This window comes from Electrophorus electricus, chromosome 14 (assembly GCF_013358815.1).
Source record: "Electrophorus electricus isolate fEleEle1 chromosome 14, fEleEle1.pri, whole genome shotgun sequence".
NCBI classification, from domain to species: domain Eukaryota; kingdom Metazoa; phylum Chordata; class Actinopteri; order Gymnotiformes; family Gymnotidae; genus Electrophorus; species Electrophorus electricus.
The window spans coordinates 6,421,612-6,447,473 of NC_049548.1; the positions used below are offsets into that span (position 1 = coordinate 6,421,612).

Here is a 25,862-nt window from a genome sequence, read left to right on the forward strand (position 1 = left end):
TGAAATGTCTGCCCTCATTTTATCATCATCATCATCATCATCCTGGTAGATGGCAGCAGATTATTATCAAGAATGTCTCCATACATTTGTCCATTCATCCTTCATTATATGAAGTGTGCCAGTGCCATATGCTGAAAAACAGCCCCACACCGTAATGTTCCCACCTCAAACTTTACTGTTGGTATGGTGTTTTTGGGGTGATATGCAGGGCCTTTTGACCTCCAAACATGGTGTGTATTATGGCATCCAAAGAGTTCAATTTTGGTCTCATCTGACCAAACTATATTCTCCCAGTATTTCACAGGCTTGTCTAAATGTTGTTCAGCAAACTTTAAACACGCTCCAACATGCTTTTTCTTCAGCAATGGAGTCTTGCGTGTTGAAAGTGCATACAGGCCATGGCAGTTGAGTGAATTACTTGTTTTCTTTGAAACAATTGTACCTGCTGATTACAGGTCTTTCTGTAGCTCTCCACAGGTGGTCCTTGGCTTTTGGACAACTCTTCTGATAATTATTTTCACTCCTTTGTCTGAAATCTTGAAATCCAGGGAGCACCTGGTCATGGCCGGTTTATGGTGAAATGATGTTCTTACCACTTGCGGATTATGGCCCCAACAGTGCTCACTGGAACCTTCGGTAGTTTAGAAATTCTTCTGTAACCAATGCCATCACAGAGGTATTGAGCGCGCGCACACACGGGTTTTACCCATCATGAGATGTTTCTTGTGTGGCACCTTGGTAATGTGACACCTTTTTATAGGCCATCAGTTCAACCAGCTGATATTAATTGGCAGTAAGTGGCAGGATTGCTTTCTAATTACTGATAGATGTCAGTTGGTGTCATGACTTCCATGGCTTTTTGCACCTCTCTTTCTTCATGTGTTCAATACTTTTTCCCTGTGTCATTTCTCGTTGTTACACAACTTAATTTATGGACATCTATGGTTTGATTTCTTTGCATGTGTGGATGGGATGGGTTGTTACCGACATCTGGTGAGAATTTCATGTCAATAGCATCTTTAGAAATATATTTACTTAGAAAATTGGTGACATGTTCAATACTTATTTCACCCGCTGTTGTTTATTTGCCATTTTTGTTTGAGATGTTCTGTTTGTGTTGGCATTACTAGATTTCTCTAAGTAGTGTTTTAAAATTGGACCATTTTACCATAATTATTTACATATCTTGATTATAATTTATAATTAAGTTGAATCAAGAGAGTTTCAAATGAACTGAGAAAATAATATGCAATTCTTTATTCTTGCAGATTTTTTTCCATTTCAGATTTATATTCCATGTTGTATTCCATATATGGCTAAAGATTCCAGTGCTTTGTGGGTCTGTTACACCTATGCTATGTGTGCGACAGTCCTGCTTCTTCAGTCTTTTCCTCTTTACTAGTTTGTGGTTTTAGCTTGTGTTTCAAGCCTTCACTTAATGTATTATAAGTTTGTGCTTGTTGACACCTTCCTTTGGGGCATTATTATTATTTTTATTTTATTTTATTTATTTTTTTTTTTTGTCAACTGGTCTGGTGTTCATGTTGCATATGTGAAATGGTAGTGAACTTTTGTTCAAAGCTTTTTTTAAATCTTTCATTAAATACATCTTATACACTTTGTAAATTTATCAGACTGCAGCTGACGTTTTAGATACTTGACATATACATGTGTTTTAAGTACAAGTGTTTGGACATTGCTCAATCCAAACTCACTTTGTGGAGTGTATAGGAATATTTTTCTCTTAAGCAATAACCTAATGGAAATATTGTTAAGTAAATGCTTTGTTTCAGGAATAAAGTTTGTCTTTACAAAATGCTTCTTGCTGTGATTTTTATTAATTTATTTTTTAATTTTTTTTGGCCATACCATTATATAAAAATTGGATAATTACTAATACTTTTCCCCAACTCAAGCATTAGAGTTGTAGAGTTCTTATCAAATATCAAACACCTTATTTTTCCACCTGGAATTTTTCCCATCTGAATATTTCATATGCAATATGCACAAACAACATGCTTTGAAACCATTTTTCTGTTTCAAATTACTGTGGATTTTAAATGTCAAGTATTCCTTGTCAAAAAATAAAAGCTACAATTAAAAGCTCATTTTTATTCAACTCTGACTGTGCAATTGTCATTTGCAAACATGCACACAACTGGTTCTTTAAAAAAAATTGCACATTTGAGATTACAGAATGCATGTTGAAACATTTATCATTCTGACAGTTGTGTTTAAGTGAAAAATTAATCAAATTACTAGCAAATTAAAAATAAGTTCAAATTCAACAACTCCCTTAGTGTATATAAATGGCTATAAAATGGCTAGCCAGTGGCTAAACACAATCATTTCTACAGGGCCTTTTAAATAACACCTTATACTCCACTGGAAATGTGAGAATCACCAGCACATGATGCCAAAGGCCACATACAATGATTCAGTCAAAGCTGAGGGAAGTTGAGTATAACTTCCATAATTTATCTCTTCTTTTACTGTTGCACATTCTGTAATTGGCTATTTGAATTGTATGTTGATCCAAAGTCATTACTGAATTGCCTTTATGGCCACTCCATCAATTAACATCTAGCTAACAAGGGTGTGGGTTTTGCAGCAAGGCATCAATAACACCAATGCAGCTTGTGTTTCCATATGTGGCAAGCTGAAGTGTGTAAGCTTTTCAGGTGCCAGTGACATGAAACCCATAGTGAAACATTAATCAGCCAGCCTTTTATGTTTATCTCTGGAGCTGGGAGCAGTTCTTTAAAAGGTGTCTTTTTAGTGTACCCTTTAAAAACAGATTCAAGAGAAGCAATTAGGGTGTGTTGTGCCACCCTTAGAGGTGTAACACAGCTCATTACTCATCCTGCCTGATTTGACTTCTACAATCCCCTTCTCTTGCAAGCAAATTAACAGTCTGGTTATGATTAGTTCAATTATTTTATCTATATCTTGATCTAATTTATTACATTTTAACAAAAGATAGATACAGCCAGCCATTGTCAGAATGACCTGTCCATACTAGTAAACACTGTTAAAAAAGTACATTTCCTGGCACAATCATTGCTCACTCCTCAAAGAAACCAAGAGGTATACAAATTGTTTATTTTCTGCATGATAATTTATGTTTTAATATGAATATTGTATTTAAATATTTCAATAAACCAATATATCTGCTCATCTACATTATATATAAATTTTAAACAGCAACTGATATGTTTAAATTTAAACAGCAACTGATATGTTTATGCATGCTTATACCCAGGAAACGACTGCTCATCCTCTACTTTACACCTTGTTTCGCCTGCAAAGACAAGAAAAGTGTTTATCTAAATTAGATGAAAAATTAACATTTGGAATTAAGATGTCTACAATACAGTTTTGTAGGGAAACAATGCCACAAATAATACAATAATATAATAATACCAGAATTAACATTCTAGTATTATTACCAGAAATAACATTCTGGTCATTTTTAGCTCAAATTCACATTTCACATAACACTGAGAAGCTAGCTTTAGAAATCCTTTTTCAGATAAAGTGTACTTTAACGAAAGCAATTTTACCAGCACTCTTTCCTCGGTGAGCTGAGGTCTTAGCAAAGTGATGTTTGGCATTTTCTATAATTATTTTAGTTTCTCTATCCGTCATGGCTACCTTCGTTAGCTTTTTAATTTTGCTAGATCTCAAATTCCGCGTGCTTTAGGATAATTTTAAAATACCTTGCGAGAGTTTAGCAAATTACATTTCACATACAGCAGAGATGAAGCAGGTCCTCAGTGCTTCGAATTCTTTTATACATAAATCTTTCTTCAGTTCTTGCTTGCCAGCTGTTGTTGCAACGACACATTTGCCATAAACAGCCGCCTACGAAACATAAAATAATTATCCCTAGGCTAGGTTAGCTAGAGCTGCAGTTCCCTGCATATACGTAGCTAGCTAGCAGCAAAAATAGATAATATTGGACTTTTAGAAACGTCAGTTTTTCGTCGCGGTGTTGACGTTAACTATTCGGCTAACCGAGTCTCGTGATTTCCATTCACCTCTGCGGAACACATGGCAAACAACTCGGGGAATCGCTTCATCCTCTCCCGGCTACGAGTCCAAACATTTACCCCTGACATGACTGTAGCTCAGTGCGAAAAACGCAGGTAACGCAGCTCAAATGTTGGCACTAAGGATATTTCACTACTATCAAAAAGGTCAAAACAAAAGATGTTCCAACACTTGGAATACTTAGCTAGAATTTAATAATCCCTTAAATCATGCATCATAAAGCAAACTATGAAACATTTCCATTCTGTAAGATAAGGACAGTGCCATATTTGTAACCTCTAACCCAGCGACTGATTCTCCGTCGATAAACGCGATTGGACAAAAAAGTGTATGACGTAAAATCCCCTTTGCTTCACTCATTCGTTATCCCTGATATTTACGTACATCTCATGAGCCAATAAAAACGCAGAACAAAAAGGCGTAACTCGCTTAGCTTGAATGACAGTGCACGTTCGTCGGTAGGGCTTCGCTAACGTTAGCTAGTCAGAAATGGTACGCAGACGAGTCCATCAATCAAGGTCTTCACTAAATGGCAGCTTTAATGGAACGACTGTCTTTCCTGCAGAAAGTAGGTAGCTCAGGTTACTTTGGATAGATAACCAGTTAGCCAAATGTTTATGGTTAGTGTGTCTGGTGACAGCTAGGTAGCTATCTAGCTAGCTAATTGGCTCGCTAACCAGGTAGTTCGCTAGCCAGTTAGCTAGCAACCTCCCATACGTGAAACATTTTCTAGGTTTTTCCTTGAATTGTTGCTCCTAAATAGATGCAGATCGCTGTACCTTTGGTGTGTTGCTTACAAGGTTTAACCCTTTCGTTTACGGGGATCTTTAGGTGCCGACACTTATGAAGGCAACAGCAGATGACGAAACGCCCTGCCCAGGATACCTCTTTGAAGACATCAGCAGTATCCGTTTTAACTACAGTAGTTTAACACTTCCTTAGTTCAGAATAAAATAAAATATTAGTAGAGAAAGTCCTTAATTTATACAATCCCAGAAATTTCGCATGAGTCGGTGGGATGTTCTCAGTGTCTTCTTGAATATCTCTTGCAGCGTTTGCAAGGAGAGTCATGTAATGTGAAACTAAAGGTAAGCAAACTATTCTATACTGCTGAATAAGTTACCAAATACGCATATCATGCGTGCACCCTGTCAAAAAGATATGTACAGTTTAAAAAAAAAATAATCTCTAGGACCTTAAGGAAATATTATTTTTCTTTAAAAGTAACTTGATATAAAAGTTCTCTAAACTCTGTCCAAGGTTCTGAAGATCCTCCTGCACTTGTGTGGCCATGGCCCCCCTCACTTTCTCACAGAACTGAGACGAAATGCAACATTTATTCAGGAAGCAACTGGTAGGGAGGTTGCAAATGCATCTAAACATGTTACATCATGCTGACATCCAAATAAATCAAAATCAAAATCCTTATTACATGATTTTATTTACAGTAAAAAAAAATTTTTTTTTTCCTTGTAATGAGTGGAGTAAACAATAGTGCTGCATCGTATTTTATTCTAAAGCCGTCAGGCAATAACTTCCCTTCAGTTTGAAAATGATGGCATATGTTATGGCAGAGTAAGCGTGTAAGCATATCTATTGTGTGACTGTTTCTTCAGTGTACAGTGGTCCCCCAGACCCCATTCATGGCAATGCACCCTTTCAAAAAGTCCGGGTCTCTGCACAGGTAAGTTGAGCCATGTCTAATGGGAAACAGGAAAACTCACACTCTGCTGCATCTTGTTTGTGTCCCCCCAGCTAATTATTGTATGCATGTAATTTGTTCACCTCTGTATACCAAGTTAATGTAGTCAGACTTGGATAACCTTTAAATTAGACTTCAATTAATTTAATTGAAAAGCTTCCTCATGACTGACGCATGTTTGCTTAATCCTTTCTCTGTAGGAACTGGCCAGCGTGCTTTTTTGTGATACTATGTCCACAGACTCTGGACTCTCTCCATGCAAAGCAGCACCTTCAGCCATGGGTGAGAGAGTGCTAATGATGTAGGTCATTGCTGATCTTGTCTTGTCCAGCAGTCATGTCTTCATAGACTATTCATGTTTCACTATATAATGGACTAAGGACAAGAATTATAACAGTTTGCCCTGGCAGCTTGGTACCTTAACAAGTTTCATGACATCAGGGGTATAAATAAAGGTTTATAGCCTACAGATGCCAGGGAACTCAGCTGAATTTAAGAAACTTCTAAGATGAGTGGCAAAATGTCTTCAAACATCTATCAAAAGTGAAGTCTCAATAGACTGACTTAGTATTAGACAGTTATATTTGTGATGGGGCATTCAGAAAATTAAAGAAAATGTGGTTGACTTTGATCTTTTTATTTGGCAGGAATGGGATCAGAGTTTCCCAGATCAGGGATGCAGGGATTTGGAAATAGTCCTGGGAAGCAATCATCCAGTAAGGGGAGTTTTTGCCAGCCTTAACACAGGCCAATCACTGTGCCTGAAACTGTTAAACTTTCTGATGCCTGTCTTAATTGCATATCCTCTTTCTTTTCTCCAACATCTTTGCCTTCTTTTCTCAAGGTAAACTGACTCTTTTAGATAAGATCCAGAAGGCTGCAGAGGTCGTGGCCAGTGCTGTCCTGCCCCCCACAGAGCACCCTGGTATTCGTCTCCATGAAAATCACTATCGGGCTGTGGTAGCACCCTATGCTGCTGTGGAGGTAGCAATGCCAGCATGTGCTTTTAGCATCCCCCCTCCCTGCAACCGTAAAGGTAAGGCAAACAAGCCTATTGTATTTCCATAAAGTCTTCAACCCAGCACTTAATTGCATGAATCTGGTCAAGAGCTGGAATACTACAGAACTGTGGGCTGCTTAGGCAGGAAAGTCCACAATGCAAGGACTATATTGAACACCCTTGCTTGCTCTGTATTCATATCAAAATGTCACCAATATCTCCATTTAAACATGATTTTGTTTTAAAATGATGTCTCTTGGCTTTTTTTAAAGCTTCTCATAGATGTCCAGGGCAGGCTGGTGGAGGCTGGGAGGAGACGGGCAGTGACCACAGCTCCTCTCACAACTCCTCCCTGGAGAACGAGCCGCTCAGCCAGACCTCCGTGGGAGGGGGCAGCAAGTCGGGAGCAAGTCGAGAGGGTGGAGACCTGTCGGAGAGGTACTGGATTTTCAATACTTGTCGTGTAAATACCATGCTCTGTTGAACAGTGTTCCCAGGCACTTGAATTCATGACATCAGGACCACTCTGTAGTCTAGGGCCAGAATTCAACAGTGGTAAATGATGATAAAGGAATGCCTATGGGAATATAAATGTACTTCAAAGGGTTGTTCATTTAGTTTTTCAGCAGAGGCCACATTGGCTGTTCCACATGTTCCTTTAGCTCTTTTTAATCATCCATCTCTTTCATTATAGTAATTAGGTTTACATTATTCCCTTTAAAATGCATGTGATGCACCTTTTGGTAATATCTAAAATGGGTTCTTGCTTTATCTTCAGTGTGGTTTATCCAGGTCTTATAATCTGTTACATTCAGAGCCTACTTGGAAGCTACATATTGCACACACAAAGTTAATAATTCTACCTCTCTTTCAGGGTGGAGGCCATACAATTGGGAGACTGTGGCCAGGAGATGGCCCTGATCAGCAGTCTGACAAATGGCTCTAAAATCTTTCTATCCAGAGATGAGAGCCAGCATTTCATCAAACAGTAAGCATTTGTGTTGGACTATAGCAGACAATTTAAAGGCTGAGAATTGTGATTAACGGGGGGGGGGGGGGAGAACAACCCCCCCCCCCCCCCCTTTTTTTTTCTAGTGGCCGGTAGTCACATTCTAACTGTGCACCAAACACTGCTTTTTGTGGTGGTGTGGGTTTTTTTTTGGGGGGGGGGGGGCTTCCTCTCTTCCTTCCCTTAGGTGCTGTACTTTAAACTGTGAGGTTGTGGTAGAGCTTCTCTCTCATAAGCTGAAGGACCCCACACAGACTGTCCAAATGGTACAACTTTTAATGTTCCTGTTAAACGTTTTTGGTAGCATTACATTTTTCTGCATTAAAATGGAAGCAGACCAATCCTCAGTAACACTGTTTTTCCACAGAGGGCACTGTCTGGCCTGGCATGCCTGATGTCCACAGATCTTCTCTCTCTGGACCAAATCTTTAGTGTCACACACAAGCATCTAGCCCAGCTGAGTGAAGGAGCAGCATTACCTGTAGCGAACAAGGCAACCAAGGTACTGTAAAAGCAAGGAGATATATAAAATAGTAAGAGGTGAAGTAAGTGGTCAAATGTATGCATCAATGGTATATGCCTGTGGAACTTGGAGGTATTTTGTCTGCATAGCTTCTTAGGCAGTTTGAAGCTCTGTTGGGTGGTTCCACACCAGAGGCCAAGCATGATGTTTCAGTCTGTCCAGAGTCATCCTCACTCTCAGAGCGGCACTTAAATCCCATCCTCACCAGTCCCCTTCTCCCAACACCACTGGATACCATAGCTCCATCTAACACTGCTGCAGAGCCATCTCCATCCATAGCATGCCTGCAGGATCAGTCTGCTGGGCATGACCCAGAGTGGGAGGAGGTCGATACTGAGGCTGGAGGTGCTGCTTGTGGAGCAAGATTACAGGGAAAAACAGAGGACCAGGAGACTTCTTTGAGGGATAGGACCAGACCAGCAGACCCATGCGAGGCTCCTGAGCCTCCAAGATTCCATCTCGCATTGACACTGTTCAGTGGCATGGAACTGGTAAATAGAGGGAAACCTGTGTGTCTCGTTGAACCTGTTCCAGTGGAACCAGATGACCAGGCAGGGGTGGAAGCATTTACAGAAAATGACTTGGCTATAGAGAAGAGCTCCGAAAGAAATGCAGATCACTCTTTATCTACTAGCAGTGAACAAATGTCTGCCTTTTCCTTCCTTAACCTCTGACTGACTTAGCATTTGATGTGTGAATGCCTTCTGAATTAAGACCCATATATAGGAATGACTTGAGCTAATGGAAGTATTTAAATTGCTAACATCTCCATCCTCTGAAACCCAGTTTACAGTGGCAGTATTGGTGGGGAAAGTAATTTGTTAGAATAGGGATGGAAAAAGCTTGCAGTCACTTCCAAGAGGCAAACCATGGCATAATGCATGAAGGTGCAAAAACAGTTAATGCTTAATGCAATCTTCATATGTATCCAAATGCTGCTACTTGTTTACAACCAAGGAAAGCTTTTAAAAGGGTGCCACCAAACTATTTGTTTACACTAAAATTGTTTGGAAAATATCAATGTGTTGCATAGAATGTTGGGTTTTGGGTTGAGATTGAATTTTTAACTGATCCCAAATTTGGAATATCTTTTTCCTGCTTTGAGGGGAAGAACAGTTATAGCAGGGAAAAGCTGGACCACAAGATTCACTGCCTGCTGTTTCAAATCTGCCCACCATCTCCAGAATCCTGCTACATGACCAATGCACTGAAAGTAGTGGAATAGTTCAAAATGCCTTGTGTCCTCTGTAGTCTGTCCTGATTTTCTCTCAGGTTTAGTTGTATACTTGGCTGAAGCTATAGGAAATTACTGTCAACAAATCTGGTGTCTGACTTCAGATCCATATTCCTCATGCATATTTTTTTTTTAAACTAAAATTGTACACTTTTAATGCAGCTGTCAGTGTTGTGTGCTCTCACATTAACCGTGAGCAAATCTTAAGTATTTTGCTTTGAAAGCTGATGCATACCTCAGGATTCTTTTACTGTTTGTTGCTTGCTTAACATATACTGTCAAATTACAGCTAACAGTGAATTTTGCACTAGGTATTCATAAGTATTGGCTGAGTTTGTTACCCCAAGTCTCTTCAAACAAGATACATATTTCTGCCAAAGTTTAAGAAGGATTAGGCAATGACACTTGCTGTTGCACACTGTTGTGTAGTTGACTAAAATGGAAAAAGTAAGAGCTCTAATAAAATCCATGTACTCAAAAATACAAGTTTCAGTAAAAAAAGTTCTCTAGCAAATCTGCATTTTAACATTGTAACCAATACAATAAAAAGCTACTAAAAAAGTGTTTATTTTCAATGGTGTTCGATTAACATTTCATAAAATAACGATTCAAAATTTGTAAATGTGTTGGCTATTGTATGTACAATTCTACATACAAAACTTAAGTGATTGTAATGATTATCATCAAAAGCTGATAGTCTTTCACATGGACATACCACAGTGTTTCAGAATAGTGCACCAACGTGTAAACAGCTATATCAGCACCCTGCATACACAAGGACAAACTCACAAAATATTCTCCTGAATGCTCTATTATGGCCTTGGCCCAAATACATTACTTATACTGTAATACACTGAAAGTGAGAATTAGAATTTGCAGGTGCCATCTGTATATTATTCAGTATAACTCCAAAGTGATTTTAAACAAAGGACATTGCATGTCATGGTAATAAAAATGTATTATTACATCAAATGGTGTAAACACTATGTGACTTGAGCTTGGGTAAAGCTCAACTCACATATACATACCCATGTAAAGCCATAGATACTGCAACCATTCCATATTTATGACTAAGTAGTGGTATTAGTCCCTTGGGTGGAGTCTCCTGGGTGCCATGTTAAGAGTTAATTTTAGACCTGAACATGTATATGGTCAGGTCCAAGATGATTTGTGAATCATATTACAAGGAACCCAATGATCTTAATAAGACCAATTTAATTTCAAGCTTTACAAGGTGTTTTTTAAAATGAAAATGTAACCAAGGCTTCACTATCTAACATGTGATTTAAAAGTAGTCACCACTTCCCCAGAACTAACCCCTAAATGTATCAATTAAAACAGGCCTGAATCTAACAGTTCAATAATTCTAATTTAAGGTGTGCTGCTACTGTGTGCCTAAATGCTAAGTGAAACCAGTCACTATACTAAGCAACCAACAAACTGGAATTTAAAGCATAAACTACACATTTCTGACACAGGTTTGGATTACAGCCATCACTTTTCCACCTAGTTTCCAATTTGGCTTCATAGCACACTTGGAGGAAATCCCAAAGCCTGAGTTTTAATGTAGGATCCAACTGAACTGCAAATGCTTCCTGAATGAGTCAACTTACCAGTAGAAACAATGGCAACACAATCATTCCAGATCTTGTGTGGATGCATTATAGCAAACAACAGAATAATTTTGGATTCCTGCAGTACACAATAATAAAACAGCAAGAATACCCAACTGTGCTTAGGTACACCAACTATGTGCCCTCAGAGGTCTTTAGTACAAAGAGAGTAAAAAAATATGCATTTTGTACTTTTTCGATTAGTTTCGATCCACTCAATCATAAGGTGCATTCACAACAAAAACATCCTGGTGCCACTCTCCTTTACTTAGCAAAAACATGACCTTTTCTCTGAATCATTTACCATGTAGCACCATGTGTATCTGCCTGGTTGAGTAAAACAGATAAGGTTACATAACAGCATAAGCACATAACATTACAAATGCCATTTGAGGTTTCTTCTTGTACTGTAGCACCCAAGTGGAGAACAGGATGAACACAAGAACAACAAAACCACATGCATATAATGAAAATGAAAAAGTGCTAAAGGAGTGGACACTAAAGTAGTCAAGCCAAAGTTCTAGTGAAGAGAGAGCCTCCTGTTGTGCTAGGGCTAGAGGTACAAAGTTACCGAGGTTTCCCATGTGAAAGGCTCCCAATGCACTGCCCCTACTTGGCATTGGGTGTTGGGAGAACCAGTGGAAGTCATGTTGTAGGTCCTGACTGGCCTCGAGTTTGAAGGCTGCTGAAATGGGCCTCTCTAAGGATGCGGTTGATATGATGGTAAGAGGTATCACTTTCACTGAAGAAGGCTGGCTCTTCAACTAAGTGACCAGAACCACTGGAGGTACACAAATCTTGTCCGATGCACTTTCCCTTTTCATTTGTGGACTGGTTGATGGAACTCGCTCCTGCCAGCCTCTCTGGACTGCTGTAGACACTGCTGTCATTGCTGGAAGACTGGTGTAAAGAGAAAATGAAATAAGTCCTTCAAAATATTTGACCAGGGGTCATCTTCATTGGATGTTTTATAAGATAATGATTAAAGCCAGAAAAATAAATTAGGGTTTTTACCTCAGAGTCCCAAACATCACGCCCCAGTTCAGGGAAGAAAGGGTCAGTTACCAACCTCTTATTCTGAGGCAGAATTTGCATCTCCTCAGCATCACAGGGATGACGCCGTTTTCTGTTGAAAGCGTAGGATTATGAGGACTCACTTTCTATGGTCAATTAACACAAAGTCTCAAGCATATGCCTGGGAAAATTCAGCAAGATGGGCTCCGTTATAGGCATGTTAAGTCTGTCTGAAAATGCAGCATGTGTAGATTTAACTATTCATGGATGATAATCATTGTACAGCAATAACCTACTGCCATAGAGTAATTTAATATATACAACAGTAAAAAGTCTTATTTATTAACACAAGAGAAACAAAAGATAGCTTTTAGTTAACCAATAAATAACCACTAGTTATCAATGTACACCGCAGGATTATGACTCAGCTACTTCAACATGGAATCATTTTCTTATATCTTGAATACCGACATTACTTGTTAACTACAACTAAGGTTTTTGAGGTCACAACGTCAATCTACCATCATCTTACTTGATCTTTTCTCACGTTCACTGACTGCTAATTCTAAAAATAGTCAACTTATTCGAAAGATGTTCGTTATATTCACACATGTACAATGCTAGTACAATATTTGTTGAATATCGGATTCTGAAAATATAGCTATAAAGCGAAAAACCATCGAGAAAAAGGCGGCCTTAAGATATTGAGGAAAATCTTACCTGCTTTCTGTCAGCATCAGGAAGCTGTGCATTTGATAGCAAGGCAGTGGGAAGGGAGGGTATGTGCGCACACACGGACGTCTTCTCGCGGAACCGCCGAAGTCGGCAAGAAATGCTCAGTCTTGCTTTTTAGTTAGGTTTCAGATGATACGTTCACGTATTAACGTTGAAGACAGTGGAACTGACTAGCTGGCTAGCTAGTTAACCTATCTTTAATATTAAATCATAGGTTACATAATTTAAGTTTAACAAACCAATAAAATACTAACTTTACATAGCACCATAATCCCATAGTATGTCAACATCGGATCTTTATCGATTGTTTTCAAGACTCGTTACGCTACACTGGATAATCTTTGAGGGACTGTTGGTCATAGGGCTAGCTAGGCTAGCTAATGAACTGCGTTGTGAAAGAAGAGTGTAACTCAAAGAATACAATTGCTAGCTAAATAACCCAGCTAGCTAGCGCCAACATTATTGTCTTTAACCGACTAATTACCTTTTGGTCAACTTCACTCGCTTCAATAACGATGAACGTCACGAACTCTGTGACAAATGTTAACTTATCTGAAAACTACCGTGTAAACTAACCTAGCTATTTACCCAATAGCTCTATTCAGGAACTCTATTAGTTAGCTAGCTAGCTAGCTAACTAATGTCGCGTGGCAGAACTGGCAGCCTAGTGCCTAATATCTAGTTATGTGATTATATAAATTTTCATTCGGTGCTATAAAATAAAATTGATTAGCTAGCTAACTATGTAGCTACGCACTCAAACATTAGCTACTACTCAAATTTAACAGGCATCTAGCTAGCTAGCTAACTGTCAATTTCCTTTAGCTTGCACTGTGGCAGTTGGTCCTTTCCATCTGCTGCTGTTCACGTGACGAAAGACGTAAACGTGCAGCCGTAAACGTAAACGCCGTTGTTATGAACCAGCAAATCGTCACTGGCTTTTGGATACCATGTTTATACGCAGGTGCTATTAATGTGGCATTTCAAAAATATTTGCTAAAAACTATGGCTGCGGTATAGGTTGACATAGCTAGCTTGCTACGTGTCGACCAAAGAGAAATTCCCTTTCGGTGAAGGATTTACGTTCATGTTATATTTATTTAAGGCAAAGCTAGATAACGGTCTGATAGTGACAATAAGAGATCACTTATAAGATATCACTTCTTTATTCAAGGTTCAAGATGAGTTTAGGTGAGTACCTAGTTAGCTAGTAGTTAGAGTTTAACCTAGTAGGCCAACCTAAAATAACGCTAGCTACTCATCAAAGTTTTATCCTCTAACGTAAACGTCTTGGGTTGTTTTAAGCAAACTTCATTAAGTAAATTTACTTTCAGCTCCAATGGTTTATGGTTCAGTATAAACTACATATGCATGTAGAAAGCCGTTTTAAAGGTCCTACTGTGTGTATGTTTGATTTTTTTAAAACCAGTTTATGATTTGAAGTAGTTTTTATTAATTTTTTTATTCCTTTCAAACAGAGCTGTGTCCATTTTGTGGAAAACCATTCAAAAGGCTGAAATCTCACCTTCCTCACTGCAAAATGTCCCCTGATTGCAAGACTGCACAGAAAAATAAAGTTCCTAAAGACTTACCCATTGCTAAACACAAAACCCATTCCGATAAAAAAAAGATAAACTTTTTGGACGAGAAGTTAAATGACCCATTGTATCAGGTAATCTCAAATAGGCAAACAAAACCAAAACCCCTGAGGAAAGCTTCAAAGGAGAGGATGGCTAAGGGTTTGGAAACCCCATTCTTTAAGCTTGCAAACAATGTGGCCAAAGATCAGTCTGTACAGGATGTGAGCTCACACACTTTGAAACCCAAAAGCAAGTGGCTTGTGAAAAGGGAACAGGAAATGCTGAAGCAAATTACAGTTTTGAAACAAAAAGAAGGAAAATTTATTTCAGACCCTCAACAGATGGAGCCTAACAGTTTACCTGAAACCTCCAAAAAACCAGTCAAAGAATCCCAAAAAACAGAAGGAGGACCAAAGACCCAAGACCAAAACAGTCATAAAGGGACCAGCTACACCTCAATAGTAAACACTAACAAGATTGACATCACTGCATCTAATGTTTTGCATGGAGTCCCATGTACTGCTTGCCCCCAGGTTGAACAGAGCATACCAAAACAAGCCAATAAAAACTTCTTGGAGAAGATAAAGGATATTCCTAAAGCTTTAAATAAGAATTCTTTGGTTTCACATGGAGCAGATCTAACTTTATTTCAAACCAAGACTTGTGTCTGGGAACACATTAAAAACAGCCTTTATGACAAGAAATCTGATTTTAGGCTAGTGATGTGTTCCATAGTGGTGACTCCCAAAGTGTCAGATTTAAAGTGTGGAAGTATTTCAACCTCTGTACACTTACCTGATATAGAGAATAATCAGTATGTTGAAACAAAGGCCTTCTCTGCACCCTTGTTCCCAATTTGTCAGACCTCAGTCCAAAGGCCAGCTGAAGACATGATTAGTTCAAAATTACAAAACATGAATATTATGGGATTGACACCTGAGATGGCAACAGGTTATGGTGGAACACTATTCTTTTCACTTCATTCAAGAATATCCTCTAATGTTTGTACCAAGTATCAACCTGTGAAGCCTCTTCCACAGAGTCAAGGTACAGTACCACATTTAGTGCAAATTAACATTTTACCCTATCATTATGACTTAATCAAAACCTCAGCATCTAAAATAAAAAATAAGAAAGGAATATGCAGCAGTATTATATGACTGAAAGATTGTTTTGATGGTTATTAACACTACCACAAAACGTTTTTATAAAAGAAACAGCTCTCTTCACTTATTTAGAACAAAACTACATTTCCTTAACTCATGTTCACATTAGGGGAGCCTAACATTAGAGATACAGTGCTCAGTGTCTAGGATTTAAGGCTGATATTGATTGGGTTCCACATAGTTCAGCTCAGTTGGCAAGAACCTTTACTTCTGCAGAGGTAAGGAGTCGGTTTATTTGTCATACATTTACTGCCTTGCCACGTTTTTAAACAAATCTAATTATTTATTGCAGTTCTTGAAGTTCTGTTTGTAATCCCATTAACTCTTTCCTATATATGGATCTGTTTGTTCTAAATCATAAGCCCTGTTCATTATATCGCAGATGATGATTGAATCCTCATTTTTATCTAAATGTCTTCTCTGTCCATACAGGTCCGGTTGTAGAACAGAGACTTGGAGGTGTGAAACTGAACGAGCTTGCAGCCTGGCTTAGTGCCCGAACACCAAAGTCAACAAGGGAAGCTGTGACACTGTTGAACAAAGGTTCATTGCCATTTCAGTTTTTTAATCTTTCTAATAACGTCACGGGACTACGATGCACAGCTTCAACTTTGGAGGATGAGAGTTCTACAGTTTCCTGTTTTCCCTCTTGAAAGACACTTGATTCAATTTGTGAGTAGTTTTGTAATAACATGTAATAAGGTAAAGAAAGAAAACACTAAGTTCTGTAGGATTCTAATCTTGTAGAACTGGAGAGTACCTATACATTCACACTTTCTGAACCCATAAGCTGTTTCAGTCACATTGAAAATCTGTATTATTCTCCCTTTGGTGTGGTCAGGTTGGCAGTGGTATTACAGGAAGTACATTGATGTGCAGAAAGGAGGAATTGGTGGACTTGCAATGATGATTGCTGGCTACTGTGTCCTAAGTTATGCATGGAGTTACCCCCATCTCAGTGAGTCAAATTTTGAAACATTTTTTTCCTACAACATTATTTATATTGATTGTAATGTGTGATCTATTGGTTTACAGAGAAAGAACGCTGGAGGAAATACCACTAGAGTATGGAGCATTCATACATTTTAGAAATTTTGGAACCTTACTGATTACTCAGTATCACTTTTTTGGCAAATAAATTGTATTAAACTGCAAAAATTACAAACACTTTTAAAAAAGTCAATATGCATAAAGGTAACCGTAGCAGATGATTACCTTCATAAATGAATTCTGAAGGATTTCTAATTAAACAATTGGGCAACAATTACCATTGTATTCAAAAAGAATTTAATATTTATGGATCTTTGCTGTTGTAGTGAACGCAAAAACAATAAAACGAGCTGACCATATTTTTTGATTTGACAAACATGGTATATCCAACATAATGAAAAATAACTTCATTTTTACTTTTACATTATTTTCTTTACAAAAATTATAAATATTTTGTGTTTCACTTTTCCATTTTTAATATAAAAAAAAGTTTTGAATAATGTAGAAAATAAAATATTCAAAGCATGGGAACCCCTACATCAATTTATCAGAGGGTGTTAAGATAAATCGAAGGCCACACTCACACATTAGTTAAAAAAAAAATTGAAATTTGTGTTTTCATACTGTCTCCTAAGGCAAAGGAGCCCTTAAACTAAAAAGGTCTTCAATGTGAACCCCCTCCACATGCAGGAGTTTACAGGGATATGGAGATACATTTATATTTTTTTGTCAACCCTATGTGGCTGGATTGTTGGGAAATTTCTAAATATGTAGTGTTTATGATTAAGAAAATTGATCAAAGTTGCAAAAATCAAGCACTATAAAATGTACATACACTTAAATAAATCAGCCTTCATTAATCTTTTGCACTGCACTGGTCTTACATCTCCTGTTGAAGTGAATAAGTCTGTTTTTAACTTGTTGCAAGCAGGGTTAATAACATAAAGGAACTTTAAAACAAGAAATTGACAGCTCTAGCTAAAATACAGGACAGTTCAGGACAATGTTTGCCACCTAAGATGTCTAAACAGAGCTCTGAATGCAACCAACAAATCAAAGCCATAAAGAACCAAATTTAAGCATTTCTATTATTTTAAATGATAGACAAAAAGGCAAGATGGATTTTACTATTTAAAAGTGGTTTTGGTACACAACAGGGCAAAAACAGTTACAACTGGAAACCTACCTAAAAGGCATTAACCTTGATAATTAATAATAATAATAATAATAATAATAATGAAAAAGGTAAACAAAAATGGCTATAAATTCCTGATTGTGGCTTTCAGGTTCTTGAGATATGAGTGATTTTTCTATCCTCTACGTTACATGACAACTTGATCTTGGTATTTAGCCTATTACCAAACCACTTTAAATAGTGACAGGCTGCAAAAAAAATATGTCTAACTGAAAGAATAAGAAAGAAAAATGTTTGTGTGCAAATGTTAGTTGCTACTTGTGGCCAAGGCTGAAAACTATAGATACCACAGCCTGACCAGCAGGGGACACCCTCCACAAGGGAAATTAACATGTTTTAGAAAGTATACCTCTGTAGGCTCACAGAAATACAACTTATAGCTACACAAAAGCAGGCTTTCTGTCCAGGGCTTGGAGCAGCACAAGAAGAAAAGAAAGTCATTTAAAAAATGAATGAAGATTCAAACAAAATGTAACATTGTACCCTCAATCTGAGGACTTAGTTTCCTCTGCACAATACCACTCAGGATGAGCTTGTCTGTGTAGAGGATGTCACATACCTGTAAGGTACAAAACTAAATGCTAAATAAAAGAAAAATATGAGCATAGCAAATGCTCTTGCAGTGGTATTAAACCCCCCCAGCCCCCACCCCCCCCCCCATGTGGACTGCACAGTTTAGTGTTTCTACCTTATTCACTCAATAGCCAGCTTCCAAGCCTTTCTTGAGCTTAATCAGGAGTGTAAGATCAGGAAGAATACAAAAAAAATATATACAGTTGCTGGGCAGGGATTAAATATTACTGCTTTAAATCAACTAAATGTGCCTATATTTGTGTCTGATTTGGTCAAAATCTACTGCAGCAACCCATCACTACAGAAAGGAGAAGCAGTAATTGCAAGAATTGCACATGGATGGTTTTCCAAACCCAAATGAAGCATAGACCTGAACTAAAATGGTTTTTCTACAAAGGACCTCCCTGGACAGTTAATTTAGTCCAAGAGTACCCTCAGTTAGATGCTGGAAAAGCAATTCCAATAGCAGGGACTTTCAAAATTGATTTAAGATATCTATCTCTCTCGCTCGCTCTCTCTAATATTCAACCTGGACTTTTCAAACATGAACCTTACAAAATCATGGGTGTGTGGGAGTGCACGCACGCAAACAACGCTTTCTCATGTAAACGTTTCCAGAACAATAGGCACAGTAGAACATCACCAAAATCAATCTTATTTTACTCTTCCCTGCTTTTCACACACCTAAAGGGACACTGCACAAAGCTTTGTTTTGCACAAGTGCATCCTCCAATATCTTATTTCATGGAACTCAACTCACATAGCCATTGTGATGGTATAAAATACGATATGTCAAACACGTTATTTTAAAAAATGGCACTAACATTCTAATATGCTATTCACTGCAGCTTCAAGAACAGAGTCTGTGTCAGACAGTGAGACTTGACTGTGATCTAAGGATAAGGGTTGTTCAGGGGTACAGAGCTGGGCAGAGCTGTGTTGGGAGTGGCTAGGAGATGCGGAGTATGGAGCAGGGTGAAGGCATTGATGGTGATGACTGCTGCTGCTACTGATGACATTATTGGACCTCTTTTTCTTCAGGTTTAGGGTGATCTTTATGGCAGTCTCTCCATGTTCTCCCTGGTCCCCTCCCCCTGAATCCTCAAAAGCCGAGTAGGATTCTGTCCTGTAATCAGGTTCTATATAGCCACCCCTCCCTTCTTCACCTTCCCCTGTGTATGTCGTGTCTTGGCTGGGAGCTGTCCCCATTAAACTGGGGATCCCTTCATGGCCAATTGTATCCATGGCCCCTGAGCTTGAAGTTAATATCTTAGGCCCACAACAGAAGTCTTCTAGGAAGCCATCTGAAACATTATTACACTTGTTAGGTATATAAAGAAATTGCTGTTTTATTTTAAAATAGTAAACAAACATGTCATTGTTGATATAAAAGTTATTCTGTTGTTTTTACCTGGGTCTACAAGTACCATCCGTTTGTCTTGAGTCAGGTTGCTCCGCTCTTCCTGGTTGAATGTCCTGTCAATCATCACTATTTCTGATGATGGGCTGGACCGCTGTAAGAGAGATAAGTATAGATCTAAGGTATGGTAACAGGTGGTGCATCTATGTAGAAGACTTAATCAGTACTAGAGGTTATATGTTAAGACCAATTACAGATAATAGACTTAAATACAGAACTTTTTGAGCATTGGTATTTGTTCTGTTTAATCAGAGGGTGGTTTGTGGTAAGTTTACCTCAGCCTCCACCATGAGCAAACGCCTGTATTTATTCACCATAGACTGTGTCCTCTTCAACACTTGCGTAGCAACTGTCTGAAATTCTTCATCCACTGCAAAGATGTATAGTACCAGGAGCTTTTATCCAACACTTTTTCTAGATATAGTTACAACATGTAATAAAGGTGCAGTAAAGGGTACCTTTGGTAAAATCCTCCTCACAGGGTGGTGCTCCTTGGAACACATGATAGGGCAGCAATCTGTCAATGACATCATTTAGTGAAGTGAAGGGTGTACGGTCTGGAGACATGACTCCGGTATGATCCCTTCTTAGCTGCTGGAGAACCCTGTAAAAGCAGAGAGGTTAAATAATTCTACTCATAGAGCCTTTGGATCTAGTATTAATACATTTAAGGCAAATATTATGGAATACGCTTAGTCCACGTTTAGGACTGAGATGCAGTGCCAGTGCCAGAAATTCTTTTAAAGCTAGATTTACACTTGACCTCGACCTGCCCTCAATGTAGTAAAAGGACAAATGAGAAGTTTTAGGTTTACTCTTTAGGTTCACTCACATTCCTCCTCTGCTAAGCTGTTGATTTGCAGGTCTTTTGGGGGTGGTTGTGAGAAGAGATTCCTGGTTAGCAGGAGTTTTTACACCTGTAAATTTCATAATGAACATTAGGTCAACCTATAAATGTGATCTTAAACAAATAAATAAATTGCAAAAACATACCTTTGGTACCAAGAAGATTAACCAACTGAGTCTGTCCTTTCTGTGTTGGTAATGTGGAATCCTTGGAAATATTAAAATGCTTGTTTAGAACTGCAGGTAACTTTAATAAAGAAAAAAAGCTAAGAGAAAAAAAACCTAAGAAAACATGTCTTACCTGGTGAACCTGCTGTTTTTCAAACTGTAGCTCTTGAAGTGCAATGTGTGAAGAGCTTGTGGTGTTCTGTGCCAGAGGCACTAAAAGCTGCTGTCCTGGGCTGACAGATATCTGCTGGTGAGTCTGGACGCCCTGGGCTGCTGAGTTAACCAACGTGAGACGACTTGGGACCTGGGAGGTCGGTAAAGCAGCTGGATTGGGTGATGTGCTGGCAGTCCAAACTTTGGCTGCGACACCAGGCCTCTGGGAGATCTGCATTACTGCAGTAGGAGACACTTGGCCTATCTGACCTGTACTAACCACACCCTGGTTCACTATCAGCTGCCCCCCAGCTGCAAAATTCTGCCCAGCAATAATCTGCACAGCTGTGTTCTGATTTGTCAAAATGGAGTAGGTAGTGCTAGTTAAGGATGGGTCACTGACTTGTGTTTTGGTTTGAAGCACCTGACCATTCACTGCCTGGAAGCCATGAACGGTACTGCCAGTGGTGAGGGCTAGAGAACTGGGTAGCAAAAACTGGCCCGGTGGAAGACTAGACTGGGCCTGTGGCTGTCCTTGCTGTCCTAAAGGAGAATGCACTACAATGCTGGTGGCTTGACTAACTACTTTTACCTGTTGAGTTGTCTGTGGAGAACCATTGGCTGGACTTGCCGTAGTGGTCGTATTAGGTTGGATCCCTAAGTTGCTGATATTGTACACGGTTTGTCCACCTGTCTGAAGGGGTTTAGGCTGAATGGGTCTCACCAACGTCTGTGGTGCAGGGCTTCTTTGAATTATAATATTCTGCAGTGGTATTGCCCCTTTATTAAAGGGAACAGACACCTGACCAGGTGCAGAAGGAGCAAAAGCTGTACTCTGCCCAGTACTGCTGGCCACTGTATTTGCACTAGGCCTCAACAGGATCTGAGGCCGCTCTAGGCTGTTGATAGTCATCATGGAGGGGGCACTTCCATTAAAGGAACCCACTAACTGAATATGTCCTGCTGGTCCATTTGGCAATGGCAGCTGGGGAATTTGCTGGATAAAAGCCTGAGGTTGTACCCCAGAAAGGGGCATTGGGGCCACCACTCCAGCTCCCGAAACTCCTCCAAATCCCCCAGAGACCAGCTGCTGAGAGAAGGTGGTATTGGCAGGGGCTAAAGATGGCTGGGAGTCCAACAAGGCTTCTTGAGCCAGTGTCTGCTCTGTGATATCTGCCTCCAGCAAAGACTTCTGGAGAATGTCAAATGGTTGGTCCTCACCACCAAGATCAACCTCACTGGGAGAGACTCCCCCCTCAAGCTCATCTTCAATAAACTGAAGACTACTGGAGAGCTGAAGTCCAGTATCACTAGCCTCATCAAACTCTTCCAAGTGATTGTGGCCATCTTTAATCCCTTCATCTGTGCCACCCTGAACCAGAAAGCACAGACCAATTTCACTTTATTGTTATGTATAGTACACTTAATTGATTGGGATCTATCAAATACTCACCGTGTCACTTGTAAAAAAGGAGCTTGCTGACCCATAAGTTGCATTTGTTAGGTCATCCTCCTCTATCTGCTCAAAAATCATAAAAAGTCACCAATAAATCAGAGGTTTTTTACAATTCCTGAATAGCCCAGTACTTCACAGTTTCTCTTACATACTTGACCCAAATCATGAACTGCCTTCTGAACTATGACTAAGAAAAAAAGTTTGTGCTTTCTTTGGTCTAACTTAGCCTGGTGTATTAAACCATAGAAAACAAAAACCACGACAGGAAAAGCTAACATCCTGTAATAAACAACCCACACAATGCACCACTCACGATACTGATAAACTTACCGACTTGCTATTGGAACCATGAAGATAGTCATTCAAAGCTTGCACATCTCTGGTTTGAAAATAAAATACATATGCCACATAAACAAGTCTAAATTATGACTGTTCAACATATAGTGAAATAATATAGGGAGATAATATTCCAAATTTGAATTTTTTTTTATAAAGTGTGACTATGATAGACACTAGATTTTTTTTTAAGGTGACTGTAGTACTCATATGTAAAATGCACTGATAAGTGAACTGTACAACCAGCCCTGAACTCTGTATGATTTCATTTTATTTTTAATTGTAGGGACTTGATGAAAATGCACTTTCTTAATAATAATAATCCTATATCAGTGTGATGATAATATTTTGGTGTAAAATGATGCTTCACATTTTTTTTTTTGCACAGGTGGTTTATTTTAAAAGTAAACAGAACTTTAGTAATTCCAACTCACCCTATAAAATCCAGAAGACGACGATCGTCTTCATCATCCATGACACCTGCGGTTAAGGAAAAACACACTTACAGACTCCTGTGACAACCACATGATGCCTCCCTTTCTGGAATCACTTATTTACAGCAATACCAAATGAATTAATGGCGCTGAGTCTTTGTTGTGAAACTGGAAGACTAGGCACCTAATCATGAACTCAGTTAAAACAAAAAACGAGTAGATATTAGTTTTCTGATAAGAGTGACTTGCTGTATGAGTGAAATGAATGCACTGAGAATATTCTTTAAGGATAAGCTATTCTAGAAAAAATAATGCCACGTGTATAGTTGAAATATTTGTAATATAAGGATTTAAAATATAGCGTGATTACTTTAGGAAAATTATATGAAGAGTATGTAACCACAAAATCAATTGTTTATTGCAGTTTATGAACACGTCAAATTATTGACGTCTCGATTTTTGTGGAGTTAAAAGATCTTAATTGTAAATGCGTGTTTAAAAGCTTATTAAAATGTATCCGCGGAACTATTCATTTTTCGACATGTAATGTCAGCAGATACAATGTATCTCAACGCTCAGTTTAAAATGGCGGCTGTTATCTGTAACTACGCCATTATAGTAGTATTGGATAAACACACGACTGGCACACTATGTAGTGCACAAAATAAACACAATCTACGATTAGAATACTGGGGCACAGCATGTATACTTATATGTACTGGCATGTCATCGAGTGAATGACGGATCTAAGTAAACATGAAGAGCTGTAACAAAAGATAGCCATGGGGGATGGGCAACATCTGTTCGGCCAGTAGTTATGTCCTGTTTATTCGTGCAGGGTTGCTTTTAAGAAATGTTCAAGTAAACATGATTATAACCACCTCTTGATGACTTACAGTCCCACCTACTGAAAATCCGACTTATCGAGACGTAGTGATTTGTGTGATTAAATTGCTCTATGAATGTAAAGCTGCACATTTTGGAAGCGTTAAAACACCCAGATATTTTGCGCTAAAATTCGATAATGCAGACGCTTTCATAAATTTCATAACAGATAATGTAAAAAATAAATAAATTATACTAAGACATGTAGGTTACCAGACAAAATCATGACGCACTGATGATGTTTCTGTTCGGGACCCTGCTCACTCCTTTTATACTTTCTACATATTAAATAGACTTAAATATCCCGTGAACCATCAGAGAAGGGAGCATGCAGTTTAATGGGGTAGCTATCCGTTCATGTTCTGCGTTAAAATACTACTGGAACAGCCGCATAGTGGCTCCTTCCTGCCGTTAAGACTATGGCGTTCAGTTTAAGGCGCAATATGAAAAAGTCAGTACGTCCGTCAAGAAATGTATATTTATAGCACCAATCTGACAGGTTCCACTAATACATTTCTATCCAAATAAGGGAGATTTTTTTCCTTCTCCTTACTCTCTAAAAAACTAGCAAATGTTAGCTGTTCGCTTTGAATGTAAAGTCGGGCGGCGGAAAGGACACGCTACACACCATCAACCCTACATATACTTTCTAATATAAAACCAGTTCAGTCGAAGCGATGTGGCAGTTCTTTCGGTAGTTAATGTTGGACGTTGCCTCAAATAGGGGTGGCTACGCAAAAAAAAACAAAAAACAAATCTCGTATTTAGCTTAGCCGGCGGATTGGTAATAGTTTTGAGTGCACACAAACCCATTTCAGCTCCAAATACGCACTAGAACTAGCTAGAAAAGGCCTTTGAGTTTACCCAAAATAGACCGAAAAACGCTGCGACGGCCACCATTTGACGAGCGACCGTACAGAAGGTTGCTTTGGTTTGGCGGCATGCAGACGGTCGACACATTTGCGGCCGTCTTGGCTAAACAACCCCAGTCTGTTTTGTATTCGTCGTCGTTTGCGAGAAAAAGCAGGTTGGCTAGCTAAAAAGCCGTAGCATTTTTATAGCTAATGGCCTCCTCTGAAGTGAACGCTAGCTCGCTACGAGGACGTTTCCCCACCTCTCCAGAAACAGGTCGAATTCGTCGACAAACATAACGAAATAAACCGTGTCGAACCATAAATATTTATTTCAATTTGCATGGCATAAAGACGACCGAAAAGAGGCAAACCCTTACTCCTTTCTCACTCCTCTTGAAACCCAATATCTCCATTTGGCAACTTTTAATTTGCTCCCCCTCCTCCTCCTCCTCCTCCTCCTTCTTCTTCTTCTTCTCCCTCTCCCACTCATATATTTTTCTCACTGTCCTTGCTCTGTCTCAGATAGATTTTTCTCTTCACGCTCACTCTTCCCTCCCCGAAGGAAGGGGAGGAAGGAGGTTGTGTGTGTTTTTTCCTTGAAATTTTTATCACAAAATTATAATACACTCAAAGGGAAACTCACCGTCATGAAAAAGCAGTGCCTTGTCCACGGGGTTTCCTCGCCATCTCTGCACGGGCCGATGAAGCGGTACCGCTCCAGCAGAAGGCAGCATGTGCAGCCCTAGGGGAACCACAACCAACTGTACACTATAACCTGGGACTCTCTCAGGAGCAGAGTAGTAACCCGAAGAATAAATACATTTAAAAGACATATATGAAAGACAGATATTAGTTTTCTCGATAAGATTACAGCTCGTGTGCATTATTAATACAGAAATACTAGCTTTTCCAAATTTAAATAA

At 38.9% G+C, this 25,862-nt stretch overlaps 5 protein-coding genes across 10 annotated transcripts; 2 read left to right on the forward strand and 3 right to left on the reverse strand.

Moving 5' to 3' along the window:
- Positions 1-1,044: 1,044 nt before the first annotated feature.
- Positions 1,045-4,347, reverse strand: ndufaf8 (NADH:ubiquinone oxidoreductase complex assembly factor 8). 2 transcript variants are annotated; one of them, XM_027010392.2, is made up of 3 exons: positions 4,041-4,347; positions 3,754-3,864; positions 1,045-3,301 (listed from the first exon to the last, which is right to left on the reverse strand). In XM_027010392.2, the coding sequence occupies exons 1-3, from the start codon at positions 4,119-4,121 to the stop codon at positions 3,281-3,283; spliced, it is 213 nt and encodes a 70-aa protein (XP_026866193.1). In that variant the 5' UTR covers positions 4,122-4,347; the 3' UTR covers positions 1,045-3,280. The 2 variants fall into 2 exon arrangements, with proteins under 2 accessions (XP_026866193.1, XP_026866194.1); XM_027010393.2 differs by having other exon boundaries at positions 3,720-3,864.
- Positions 4,348-4,495: 148 nt separating this feature from the next.
- Positions 4,496-10,085, forward strand: tepsin (TEPSIN adaptor related protein complex 4 accessory protein). Its single transcript, XM_027010439.2, has 13 exons — positions 4,496-4,621; positions 4,885-4,957; positions 5,050-5,141; positions 5,314-5,407; positions 5,670-5,737; positions 5,956-6,037; positions 6,403-6,471; positions 6,600-6,791; positions 7,028-7,193; positions 7,630-7,743; positions 7,952-8,030; positions 8,132-8,266; positions 8,377-10,085. The coding sequence occupies exons 1-13, from the start codon at positions 4,583-4,585 to the stop codon at positions 8,959-8,961; spliced, it is 1,788 nt and encodes a 595-aa protein (XP_026866240.1). The 5' UTR covers positions 4,496-4,582; the 3' UTR covers positions 8,962-10,085.
- An 824-nt stretch (positions 10,086-10,909) lies between these two features.
- Positions 10,910-13,733, reverse strand: si:dkey-21c1.1 (protein FAM104A-like). Its single transcript, XM_027010440.2, has 3 exons — positions 12,869-13,733; positions 12,149-12,260; positions 10,910-12,034 (listed from the first exon to the last, which is right to left on the reverse strand). The coding sequence occupies exons 1-3, from the start codon at positions 12,898-12,900 to the stop codon at positions 11,780-11,782; spliced, it is 399 nt and encodes a 132-aa protein (XP_026866241.1). The 5' UTR covers positions 12,901-13,733; the 3' UTR covers positions 10,910-11,779.
- A 108-nt stretch (positions 13,734-13,841) lies between these two features.
- On the forward strand, positions 13,842-23,244 carry si:dkey-21c1.4. 4 transcript variants are annotated; one of them, XR_003410659.2, is made up of 5 exons: positions 13,842-14,074; positions 14,362-15,510; positions 16,062-16,301; positions 16,471-16,587; positions 16,665-18,443. XR_003410659.2 is itself a non-coding variant. In XM_027010438.2 (5 exons), exons 1-5 carry the CDS (start codon positions 14,065-14,067, stop codon positions 23,166-23,168), a joined length of 1,401 nt encoding a protein of 466 aa, XP_026866239.2. In that variant the 5' UTR covers positions 13,842-14,064; the 3' UTR covers positions 23,169-23,244. The 4 variants fall into 4 exon arrangements, 3 of the variants coding, with proteins under 3 accessions (XP_026866239.2, XP_026866238.2, XP_026866237.2); XM_027010438.2 differs by lacking the exon at positions 16,665-18,443 and adding an exon at positions 23,155-23,244 and having other exon boundaries at positions 16,062-16,172; XM_027010437.2 differs by having other exon boundaries at positions 16,062-16,172.
- On the reverse strand, positions 18,455-25,805 carry bicral (BRD4 interacting chromatin remodeling complex associated protein like). 2 transcript variants are annotated; one of them, XM_027010434.2, is made up of 11 exons: positions 25,583-25,805; positions 23,201-23,246; positions 22,761-22,809; positions 22,428-22,493; positions 20,955-22,346; positions 20,801-20,861; positions 20,640-20,724; positions 20,266-20,411; positions 20,083-20,177; positions 19,799-19,901; positions 18,455-19,691 (listed from the first exon to the last, which is right to left on the reverse strand). In XM_027010434.2, exons 1-11 carry the CDS (start codon positions 25,770-25,772, stop codon positions 19,207-19,209), a joined length of 2,718 nt encoding a protein of 905 aa, XP_026866235.2. In that variant the 5' UTR covers positions 25,773-25,805; the 3' UTR covers positions 18,455-19,206. The 2 variants fall into 2 exon arrangements, with proteins under 2 accessions (XP_026866235.2, XP_026866236.2); XM_027010435.2 differs by lacking the exon at positions 25,583-25,805 and adding an exon at positions 25,317-25,576.
- Between the last annotated feature and the right edge of the window lie 57 nt (positions 25,806-25,862).